Consider the following 12,679-nt stretch of genomic DNA (forward strand, 5'->3'; position numbering starts at 1 on the left):
TATAGCATCCTAGTAAAAAAAGAAAATTGAAATACCATCATATTTCTAAAAATTATAGCAACACATCCATAACACAATCTATAAGAAAAATCCTTTCAGATAACATCACATTACCATGATTCTATTAAAAAGGTCCTGAGCAGCAGCAGCTTTATACGACCCCAGTGGTCAAACCCTGAACAGTTGGGGCAAATTTGGTCTCAATATTCAAGCTTGATACTATCTGAATTTGGATTGTGATCAAATTTTTGACATAATATAGGTTTTTGTCACAAAATTAATGTGGTCAAAGATCTAACAAATCTATTGCACACTGCTGTGCAATTGAAGATTTCTTCTTGAAACTTTTCAAAATTCGGAATTTGAAAATTTTTGAAATAAAAGGAATCCCTTAAAAAAAAATTGTAAACACCCCCCCCCCCCCAAACTTTTTAAAAGCCCCCTTTGAGCAATAACCCTTAAACTCAATACCATGCTTTCCTTTGTAGTATTGAACCTTGTAGTACAATTTCAGAGAGATCCATACACTTAAACACAAGTTATTGTCATGATTGTTTGGAAACTAGAAACATGCTTCATTTCTGCCCTTTTTTGGCCCCTAATTTCTACATATTTTGGGCAATAAAACCAAAACCTTAATCCCAGCCTCCCCTTGGTTTTTTGGTACATTGTAGTACAATTTCAGAGAGATCTATACAATTACAGAAGTAATTGTCTGGAAACTAGAAAAATGCTTGTTTTGGCCCCTTTTTGGCCCTTAATTCCTACACTTTGGCCCCATAACCCCAAAAATTAATCCAAACCTTCTACTTGTGGTTTTAAACATTGCAGTATAATTTCAGAGCAATTGAAATACTTGACACAACTTCACACAAGTTATTATCCTGAAACTAGAAAAATGCTTGTTTTGGGCCCCTAATTCCTAAACGGTTGGGACCATAATCCCTAAAATCAATCCCAACCTTTCTTTTGAAGCATTGAACCTTCTGAAATTCTTTTATAAAGATCTATTCACTTAAACTAAAGTTATTATTGGGAAACCAATGTGTCTTCGTACGACATCATTTTGGGGTCGTATAAAACAGTTTTTGTTTTGTTCCGTCTCTGGAAAGAATATATCAAACTTCATTGCCTCCTGCCACTAGGTTGAAGGGTATGTTACTAATTCTAAAGGCATCAATATATAAAGCATTAATAGTTATTATATTGTAGTTTTATTTCTATTTTCTGTAACATTTAAAAAAAACATAGTAACAAATATTTTACAAATTATAAATGTACAATTTAAAGAAAATATTTCTTTAGATAACAAAAAAATACAATATGTAACTAAAATCAAAGTATTTCTGACACTTCTCTTCAATGATTGTTTTTCCTTTTTCACCATTTTCTATTTTACACTGTCTGTCTAATGTTTAACTGGAGAGTTGGGACTTAAAATTAATAGTGCCCCTTGGGCAACTTTAAAACAATCGGTTGTCTTGTTACGTCTTTAATTTTTAGAAATCTCCTTTTTGAAAAAAAAAGGTTTCTAAAACCATGTTCTGTGCTGAAAATGCATGCATGCAGATATTTCACACCAAAAAAAGTCAAGAGAGGATATTCTAAAGGGGAATCAACACAGCTTCAGGCTAGATAAATTAACAGAGAATTGAACATTAACTTTACTTTAAGTTATCTCCCTTGAAACTGTTAATAAAATATAGGAACCCTAAGCCATTGCACCTCAACAGGATTAAAAATAAATTCAACTGAATAAACTAATATTGTCAAAGAAAATAAGAAACAAAAAGAAAAAACTTAGAACGAAAAACTGATGAAGTTCCAGACTCGGGTTAATGATCAACAATATGTGGTAATGTGAATTATTTTATTATTCACAACCCTCCAATTTTACAGGTAATCAATAAAAAAATTAATAGTCATGGTTTATGCATGTATCTGTTAAACAATATAGATATTTCAATTTGGCGGTTTTGTGTAATTGTACCTTATTGTTTTCTTTTTAATAAAAAGATTTTGGGTAATTATAAAATGAAACGAAATTTTTTATCAAGAAATCACTTAAAAATACTGATAATAATAATTATTATTAATAATAATGAAATTCTTTAAATTACAACATGCATGGAAACACCTACCGGTAAATAAAAAAAAGATAAATATTCATAAATGTGTCTTTGACACTTGATAGCACTGCATCACTTTGCTGCCTCCTGTAAACTTTATATTAAGGTTACTGAGGTATTAAAAGTACAAAAAAATATTTATTTACAATCAATAACAAAATAATGCCACAAATCCATTTTCAACATATCAATGTAATTTAATAACCAAAATTCATCACTGATTTATTTCTGCACCAAGATTCCTGTTGGTTCTAACACAAGCTGCATATTTTATATGATAAGAAACCACCAATTGATTGGTGGTAATTTAAAAGTTTGAATTTCTTCAAGTTGGCAATCTCATTTCTTCATCCTCATCAGTGTCTTCTATATGTTTCCTCTTAAGTAAACCTGAAATGAAATGTTTCTTATAATCACACTAAAAAACTGCTATATTGTGCTATTCATTGCTAAGATTTTGGTTGTTCACAGATGCATGTATTGCTTCAGAAATACTCGTGCATGGAGAGATAGGAGGTAAATATCAGTAATAAAAATCAGTAAAACAATACACAATCAAAAGACATTTAAAGTAATTAATATGAGCCTAGATAAATTTTAAACAAATGCAGCCTTCCACAATGATGACAAAATACGCATTAACGTATATACTGTTGTGAATAAATACTGTTTCTTGTGTTAAGTGACTTTAAGTGACTTAACAAACATAGCAAAAGCTATCTAATTACTAAAATTTGTCTCAGTTCTTTTATGTGTACCTGAACTGCAATAAAATAATAAACATTGGCAATTATAACACATTTTATTTTCATATCATTAAGCAAATCCTTAGGAAATGCTTTTTTATAAAGAGGTTGTGATCACACCTGTATAGCACACCTATGGGTATAGCCAAGTATTACCCGAGTTAGAAATATATTTGAAAGCCAAATTCCTGTCAAAAGGGGAAGTAATTTAAACCTAACAAATTACAAAACAAGGAAACACATGTACTTACAATTATCAGTTGATCTACTCCCACTAAGAAAACTTAGTTTGGCTCTGTAAATAGGTTCATATTCCTAAAAACAACAAAAAGAGACATTTACAGTGAGATGCTTGTAGGTGTTACTGTAAAATTTTACCTATAGCTCAACCTGTTTTTAAAATTGTCAACACAATAGGGACATTTAAATTGACCAGTTGGTATTGTTAGATTTAAATATACCTTGATTCTACCTGTACAGATTTTTATTCACCTAACCCAAAGTTTCAGCATGCTTTTTTCCTGAAGATTTTAGGATTATTCTATTAAAAATTGATAGGGAAGAAAATAATTTGGTTTTCATTGTTTTAAATCCCTGATATATTTGATTTATCTATTTTTTACCTAAAATTCTAAATCAGTAAATGATTAAAATAAATATGTATTACTATGTTTGAAAATTTAAACTGTTTTTACACCAAAATGCTTCTTTAAAAAATCGAACCCTTATACATAGTATTGTCCAGCTGCCAGTGAAACAAGAAATAGCTGTCCAGGGTGTTTACAGTTTAAATTTTCAGAGGGATATGTTGTTTTTTTCTTCACATGACCCTTCAAGATTCTCATTTTGGATTATTATTTGCAATGTTTTAAATCTTTTGGTGTCATTGTGCATACAATATTGGATTTATTTTATTTGAATTCACTACTCAGACTTTTTATAGCAATTTTGCTTCTTAAAATGTGATGTGTTTCTTTCAAGATTTTATTGTCATGAAGGACATCAAGGAGGAAATAATTCATTCAAACCGTTTTGTGGGGCTTACATATGATGTTGTACATATAAAATTCGAAATAATTTTGGAGTATACCTTGCTGTGTTTTTTCTTTGAAATCTATTATAATATTAGTGGGAGTTTTGTGCATAAAATGCTGTGTTCACTAAAGGAATTCAATTTTTCATACGATGGGATTTAGTTATGTCAAAGATTTAAAAATTTCAAAACTGGAATTCAAGTAGGAGATATAGTGTGAGTTCATCCAACATGTTTCTGTGGCTTTAAATGTGATTTTTGAAATATTCATTATTAATTTTGGGATCTATTACAAATTTAAGATGATTCCCTATTTAAATGGGATCTTGGAAATGAAATAAAATGTTGAAGTAATGCAGTGGATATAGTCTAATCTAGTGATAAAGTGAAAAATAAAAGTAAAATATTCTAAAATATTCCTAACGTGAGGAAATGTTTTTTAAAAGTGAATGTGAAATTGGAAATAGTCATTATAAAATTCTGAATCAAATATTGTTTGATTTGGAAATTATTATAGGAAATGAAATAAAATGTTGAAGTAATGCAGTGGATATAGTCTAATCTAGTGATAAAGTGAAAAATGAAAGTAAAATATTCTAAAATATTCCTAACATGAGGAAATGTTTTAAGTGAATGTGAAATTGGAAATAGTCATTATAAAATTCTGAATCAAATATTGTTTGATTTGGAAATTTATTATAGGAAATGAAATAAAATGTTTACTGTGGATATATTAAAATCAGGTGATATATAGTAAAAATATAAATAAAATATTACAAAATATAAGTGAGGATAACTATTTGGAATATAGTAATGGAAATGATTCTGAATTATGTATAGATTCTGCACCTGTTAAATTAGGATGTATATAATTGGAAGTTAATCAGAATTTATACTATGGATTTAGAAAAAAATCTAGTGAAGTAGTGAAAAATGAATAAAAGTGAGTGAAATATTACGACTGGATTATTTAGGGTATTAAACACTGCTAGTAGTGGCTATGCAAACATTTAGATGAAATGTAGTGCATTCTAGGTCATGCCATTTTAAATTACATGTAACTGCAAGAAAATAAAATATATGATAGTCATTCTTGTTTGGCTTGATCACTCATAAGATTTTGAATGACAGTAAAATAAAAATCTCTCAATAGAATAATCCTAGGTAACAAAAAGTTCAGGAAAAAAGCATGCTGAAACTTTTGGTTAGGTGAATAAAATTTTTTACAGGTAGCATCAAGGTAGATTTAAATCTAACAATACCAACTGGTCAATTTAAATGTCCCTATTGTGTTGACAATTTTAAAAACAAGTTGAGCTATAGGTAAAATTTTACAGTAACACCTACAAGCATCTCACTGTAATATATCATCAGAGGTAGAACAGTGAGTATTGAAAAATGCATCCTTTTAAAATATCATCAACTGCTACAGGTATAAAATAAATCCTCACAGATATCAGGATTTACCTGAATTCCTATGAGGTTGATCCAACTGTTTCAAAACCCTTGTTTCATTAGCCAATGAAGGCCAGGATAAATGTAACACAATATTTTCATATAAACAATTCCAGTTATCAAATTTACTGCTGTAACTAATTGTTTGAAAAAAAGAGTTCCAATGTCCCATTACAATCTTTCTTGAAATGAAGTTGTGAGAGTGCTCATAATACAATTTTTAATCTTATCTTGCATGAAGGTCAAAACTGGGGGACAAAAGAGGGCCTTATCTACTCAACTTTTATCATTTTCAAAAATTACAGCAGTGATATTTCTGCAATAATGCTACAATCGGGTAACTTTTTATCAAAATAACACAAAAAAAAATTAAAAATTAAAAATTAAGACAATTGAGATATCTTACGGTTAACTGTTGAGCAAAACCATCATTTGGATTTATGCAGAATCTTTTCTGTTGAACATAAAGGAAGGTGTCTCTGTTAAAAAGAAAATATGAAAAAAAATATTTATATTCATAAACTGATAAATCTTTGACAAAAAATTTCACAGGAAAATATGTTTTACACTGTAGACTATCAACAGTTTTTTCACATACAGAATGATATGAACGCTGGTAAGAACCAGATTATTTTGTAGGTATTTATTTTGTTTCTTTATCATCAAATAAGTGCAAAATTCATTATCTTTTATCATAGTAAAAACAAATTTCAAATTTTGAAAGAGGATAGATGGCAATTCTATATTTATACTTAATATCATATTCATGGTTATAAATAAAGCGGATTCATGATTTCATTATCACTAGTGCTTTCTTCCATGTTACAAGTCGATCTCTGTACTTAAGTGTAATTGACTCAGGCGTATCTCAAACATGTATTTTGTTTTCAATATCTCACTTTAAATGAAACATATTCAATTTGATCTTTGGTTTATATATACCTCATTTGAATTATCACAAACTTTGTTCAGAACAGAAGAGTTTTCAAATAAGATTTAACTCCCAAAAAATTCTCATTCAAACGTTAACTTTGCATTGAATTTATTTGTCTGTAAAAAACTTTGTTCTCAATAAGTTATGTTTTATCTCCTTAACTTCTTTAATATATACGTCTAAAATATAAGTGTACATACTTATAACTAAGTCCATACTTTTCCATGATGTATGCAATTACTAAGGCTGCACTGCAATAAAACAAAGTAATGTAGGTACATTTTGTACTATGAAAGAACTTAACCTAATTAAAATTCTGCTCAAATTTTAATTCAATGAAATTTTTGTGCAAGTAAGTTAATAATAAAGTATCTTATTCATATTTTGGTTGATAACTCTTTTAGAGTTTGTAAATTAAAAAAATATATGACTTTCATGACATCCATAAGGCAATTTATTTGAATTGTGCATACAAGGTCAATACAATAACATGGTCTCATTTCTATCTCTGTTTCAAAATGCAAGATATTAAAGAACTATTTGTGTAATGCTTATGAATATATGGTGCACTGCTTTTTTGCCTATATGTTGCATTGCATACAATATTTTTCAAAGAGGCACATAAATCTGTTGAAGAGTTGCACCTACAATTTCAGGTTAAGGTCATATCATGAATCAAATAAACTCTGACTTTTTGACTTCACATGGTTTCGATTTCACTATCATGTATTAAGTTTCTGTGCAACCATTCATCCATCAAATGGTTTTTGATTGCTGAATAGATTAATACAGGAAAATTACAGAGTCTTTTATTATTCATAGATAGGCACTTTAATAATCAATCTAACTTGGTTTAAAGTTGTATTTTCCAGTTAATTTCTGAAATTGTTTTTGAGATTACCCGACATTGTTCCAAAATTTTGAAATCAACATAATCATGATTTCAGTTGTACAGATGCTTGACATTACTTCTTTCTATCCAGCATACCTTCTAGAAATGCCTGCATTACCATGTATCAATGCCTTTCCACCACTGCAAAAACACTCTTCTAAGAATTGTCTAACCTGAAAAACAAAAAAGGTTATAAACTTAACATTTCTTGAAAGTCAATTCTCTTGAGTTATTTACTTTTTATCAAAGAATATAACAAACTTTGTTTTGTTTTCCCAGTTGACCTCAAATGGTCTCGGTTCTAGGCCAGTTATGGTCCATTGGTTGTCAGAATGTCAGTGGTAAGAGTTCCATTTGTATATAAATAATACTGCTTAAATAGAATGTAATTTCTAATATATATTGGGTGAGTCAAGTTGGCTATGTTCACATAATGAGGTTAATTTTTAAACATAAGAGGCTGTAGAATGGCAGCTTAAACTACATAAATCTTTTTTTTTATATAAATGAAATTTAGCAGCATGTCAAATAAATATTTGAAGATATTTAGTTTGTATAGTGGAGAACAAATAAAAAATAAATTGCTTTGCCAAGCACAGCTGGATACGACTGCAGAGGTCCAACCCTGAACTGTTGGGGCAAAAATAGACACAATTTTCGCACTTGATACAGGTTTGAATTTGGATTGTAATTAACCCTTTCGCGGCAAGTGTATCCTTGAGGATATACAATGCGCAGGGCGGATGTATCCTTGAGGATACACGATGCGCAGGGCGAGTGTATCTTTCAGGATACATAAATATTGTCCCAATAAAAGCCGCAATTTTACGCTATTTGCCGTTCATAACAGTTGAAATCAATGTTTCAATTAAAATCTACGATATCTGAGGATATTATTTCAGTTCTTCAACAACATTAAAAACATCGTGAAAGGTAAATAAATCAAATCGGAAAATTTTATTTTCTAAAATTAGAACCAGAAACACGTTTTGAGGTCATGTGGGGTTTCAAAATGGCTCCTCTAGATAACGAGGAGTGGAAGTACAGCTGTTTTCTGTGTTTTGACGAAGCCCTTTATTATTCTTAGGTAGTTTTAACTATATTATAAAAATAAATGGTTCAATATATCTTAAATAAATATGATAGCGATCTTTTTATTCCCCCCACAAATCGGAACTAGACCAGTAAGTTTTTTTCGCGTTCATGGCTTTGCTACAAAAACAATTCTCGATTTCGAGGGAACAGAGATATGGCTTTGAAAAGCTGGTACTCGGGTGACACATACACGAGTATCGGGTGAAATAAGCGGATAGGGCTGTGAATGTACGGGAGAACAATGCACGAAATTGAAAGCAGTTTAGGAAGTGCAATTTCGTCTGCTAGTATTTCAGTGTGAAAATGTCGTCAGACGAAACTGATGTAGAATTTGCAGGTTCAGTGAAAAATAGGTCTTACTTACTTAATGAGGAAAGGTTAAGAATTGGTCAGAATGGGCAGGGGAAAGATGACAGTGAGGGCTATAATGAGTCAAATAATGAGGAAGCCAAAGGGGAGCAGGAGGTTAATATTAATTGGTGAGGAGATGGTGGTGATTAGTGGCACAAACAATGAGATTAGTAGTGTTGAAAAAGTCTACACATATATTTGCCCCTTGTGGGAATACTGGGCTAAGTCATGTCAGGGGTACTGAAAAGGAGGTGTCAGATTTAGGGCAACTTTATATGGACAATCCTTTTCTTGAATGCATTCTAAATCAACAAAACTGATAACTTTAAGCTTTCCACTGATTTTTAAAGGTGCTGTTATGTCACTATCCCAGATAAGGGGGAAAGGTTGAGCGCTCACAAACACGTTTAACCCTGCCACACTCATAATGTGCCTGTCCCAAGTCAGGAGCATGTAGTTCACTGGTTGTTGTTGGTTCATGTCTGTCATTTTCATTTTAGATTAATTGTTTTGTAATCAAGTACATGTAGCTATATATATAGGCAGTTAATTTTCCCAGTCGAATTGTTTAATATTTCTCATGTCTGGTGGGCCTTTTATAGCTGACTTTACATTATGGGATTTTCTCATTGATGAAGGCCATATGGTTGCCTATAATTGCTTACATCCACTGTATTTGAACTATAGTGGATAGTGGTCTTATTGGCAATCATACCTCATCTCCCTAATTTCATATTCACTACAAAGGCAAAGGCCAAATGACAACAAAATGCCTTGGAGCTACAAATCAGAAATGAAAGCATTTCTTGGTCTTGCATACCATTTACTAAGTTGTATCGGTTAACAAATCCAATAATGGTCACCTCAATATTTTCTTGTACAATGATTAGGGACAGGTATACCCATATTTTATGGTACCTTCATTTCTCTGACCATCAAAGTAAATGAAACTTGATTACGTGAACAAAATGTTGATCCTTTCTGTAATCATATTAAACCTGTTGTTTCATTAGTTGAAACTCTGAAGAACAAAACAAATGTCTCAATCTTGTTAATATAATATATATATTGGTCAAGTTAAATGTGTAATAAATGTTGGCCAGTTAGCAAGATAAGAGGTTAAACTACCCCTTTGACTACCCTTCAAACAGGGGTGGCTGACCAATACATCTAGTATTATTGATATTATCAAAAAACCTTGCAATGGCTCAAAAAAGTATATTTCATTTTAAAAGCATAAAAATATAGTATATACCAATACACATAATTAACAGCGCCTGGTGATGTTTGATAGCCTGACCGGTTTCGCCTATTGATTTTTCACTGGCATAGGACCTCTAAGCGTAAGCCTAGCGATTACCTGAAATTGATGTATATATGTAATACCTACATTACAAACTTAAGGTGTTGAAAACTTTCTAACACTGAGGATTAATATTCATCTACCTTTGATCTTGAAAGGAGTACTAAAGGCTTAAATGAAGCATTCTCAATAAGAACCCCCCCCCCCTAAACCAAATTTTATTTGGTTAGGGGGGGGGGGGGGGTAATAGTTTTGACTTGATGTTTTGGTGTATCACAAGCTAAAACGTCAAGACTGCATGACTACCATGAAATACTATTATTAGACTTGATATTTAGGTGTATCATAAGCCAAAGATCAAGACTGCATGACTACCATGAATTACTATTTCAAGACTTGATATACAGGTGTATCATAAGCCTGAGGTCAAGACTGCATGACTACTAGGAAGTACTATTTCAAGACTTGATATTTAGGTGTATCATAAGCCAAATATTAAGATCCCATAACTACCATGAAATACTATTCCAAGACTTGATATTTAGGTGGATCATTAGCCAAAGATCAAGACTAAATGATTACTATGTACTTCTTAAATTATTAAAACACCCTTTATCCAATGCTAAAGCCCAAATATGGTTATATCATCAGGTCACATGTTTACCGTATAGTGTAAAAATGTTTACCGTAACATGTCAAAAAGTTTACTGTAACATGAACATTAGCTAAATATAGATAATTGTAACCATGGAAAATCCCACTGAGATTTTTCACCGGTTAACTCAACCGCCGGTAAATTCAACCGCAACTCAACCGCCGGTTAACTCAACCGCCGGTTAACGCAACCGCTGGTTAACCCAACCGCCGGTTAACTCAACCGCCGGTTACCATATCTATATAAATAGGGTGCAAACATTAATCCACCATTCTGCCTCTGATGAAGGTCCTTTATGGACCGAAACCGGTCAGGCTATCAAACATCACCAGGCGCTGTTAATTATGTGTATTGGTATATACTATATTTTTATGCTTTTACATTTTTCTCACTGATACACATAGTTAATATGGCTTCTACTAACGAAAGCTCCATGGAGCTAATGTGTTTAGAGACTACTTATGTCAGTACACCTTTCCTATATTGCCTATATTTCATTTTACTTGGGATAGTTAAATTTGTAATGCCTACATATTATTTACCATTCATCCAACCTAAAATTTCTTCAGTTTTCTTGTTTGCTGGTGATTGATAAATAGATATTTTGTGCTGGGGTAAGCAGGGTAAGGCCATTACTAGACATAAGTTCACACACATGCCTTCAAACTGGAACAATAAAGAGAGAAGTCAAGTTTGCTGTATTTAATTTGTTCTTGTTGTTTGTTAAAATTTTATTGTTGAAAGTTCATAATTTAGTTATCAAATTCTCTTAGTTAATTGTAATACTGATTATATAAATGGGAAAATATTGCTTAATTTTTTATCAAAATCTAGTTTTGTGACTTGATATGGGAAAAATGAAACTGCACTGAATTATCAAGAAAGGATGAAACATATGACAGATATGTGTACATATGTAATGAGAGTAGAAATTCATTGTGTAAGTGATTATTCTTCACATGACAATGTACATGTATATATATGATAACTAAAGTATCTATCATAATTGAAATAGTAATTTAATATATTTTATATACTCAGTGATTAAAATTTTTTCAAATTACATAATCAGAAAATCTAGAACAAAGCTGTTGCATATTGGTAATCATGGTAATAGAGGAAGTTGAAAAAACACCAAACCTTTGAAAAAAAGACCAACTACAAAAATACTTGTATATATAACGTGACGGTACCCAAATTGCACCTATTTTGACAGTTTTTTCACCTACGTTTTTTTATGATATTAAAAGACAAAAATTTCCATCCTGTGTTTATTTTGTAGCCGTATCCTTCTTTATTATATGGGTACACCAATTTGATTTTTAATCCATATGGAATCATAGAAAAATTGGTCTAAACTGACCTCCAAACCATCAATGATTCTGAAATGAGGAGTACCCAAATTGCATCTATGCTTAAATTCGCACTGTCAAAATTCTAATAACAGAACTTTTGTTTAATTTCTTCAAATATTTTGAACAATTGGATATTAGTCCAGGCTTACTCTTTCGCTTTTTTTAAATGGATACTTGTAACATATTGTATTTGATCATTTTAAAAAGATGACGTTTTGATGACGTCGCATGGCGACGTTTCAGTACATTTTGCCTTTTCAGTAAACACTTCATCTGTTGATGAATACTGTGAACGTTTTGTGCATCTCTAAATAGTTTTACCTATGTTGAAAGATGTGCATAGTATCAAATCATAAAAATACAAATTGTTTACGGTCTGTAGGAAATCTTGTAAGATTATTTTTACTATTTTGGCTTAATAGGTGCAATTTGGGTACTTGGTGCAATTTGGGTACCGTTACGTTATATATAATGGTTGACCCGGGTAAATAATTAATCCATTTTGTTTTATCTACTTATAAAAGATAATCATGACCAACTATATTCTGCTTTTTTATTCTTCTAAAATAGGCAGCATGGACTATTTGAACCAGAGACGTATATGTCTGATTGAACCAAAAATATTTTTTTTTAGCAGATTTTTTTTTTTTTTATAAAGTATTGTTATGTTTACCAGGGAAAATGAAACAACAAACATATCTTGTTTGTTTAATAACACTCTTTAATACCAG

General features: G+C 31.0%; 1 protein-coding gene across 2 annotated transcripts in view; it reads right to left on the reverse strand.

The window, feature by feature from the left end:
* Positions 1-1,195: 1,195 nt before the first annotated feature.
* LOC139514406 (serine/threonine/tyrosine-interacting protein A-like) overlaps positions 1,196-12,679 on the reverse strand; it is a 28,939-nt gene continuing 17,455 nt past the window's right edge. For both annotated transcript variants that reach the window (XM_071303594.1, XM_071303595.1), the window contains exons 6-10: positions 7,286-7,362; positions 6,498-6,548; positions 5,770-5,842; positions 3,127-3,190; positions 1,196-2,519 (exon numbers count right to left, since the gene is read on the reverse strand). In XM_071303594.1, the coding sequence (XP_071159695.1) occupies positions 2,455-2,519; positions 3,127-3,190; positions 5,770-5,842; positions 6,498-6,548; positions 7,286-7,362 (330 nt within the window). In that variant the 3' untranslated portion in view covers positions 1,196-2,454. The remainder of the gene's footprint in view (positions 2,520-3,126; positions 3,191-5,769; positions 5,843-6,497; positions 6,549-7,285; positions 7,363-12,679) is intronic.

This window comes from Mytilus edulis, chromosome 3 (assembly GCF_963676685.1).
Source record: "Mytilus edulis chromosome 3, xbMytEdul2.2, whole genome shotgun sequence".
In the NCBI taxonomy this organism is placed as follows: domain Eukaryota; kingdom Metazoa; phylum Mollusca; class Bivalvia; order Mytilida; family Mytilidae; genus Mytilus; species Mytilus edulis.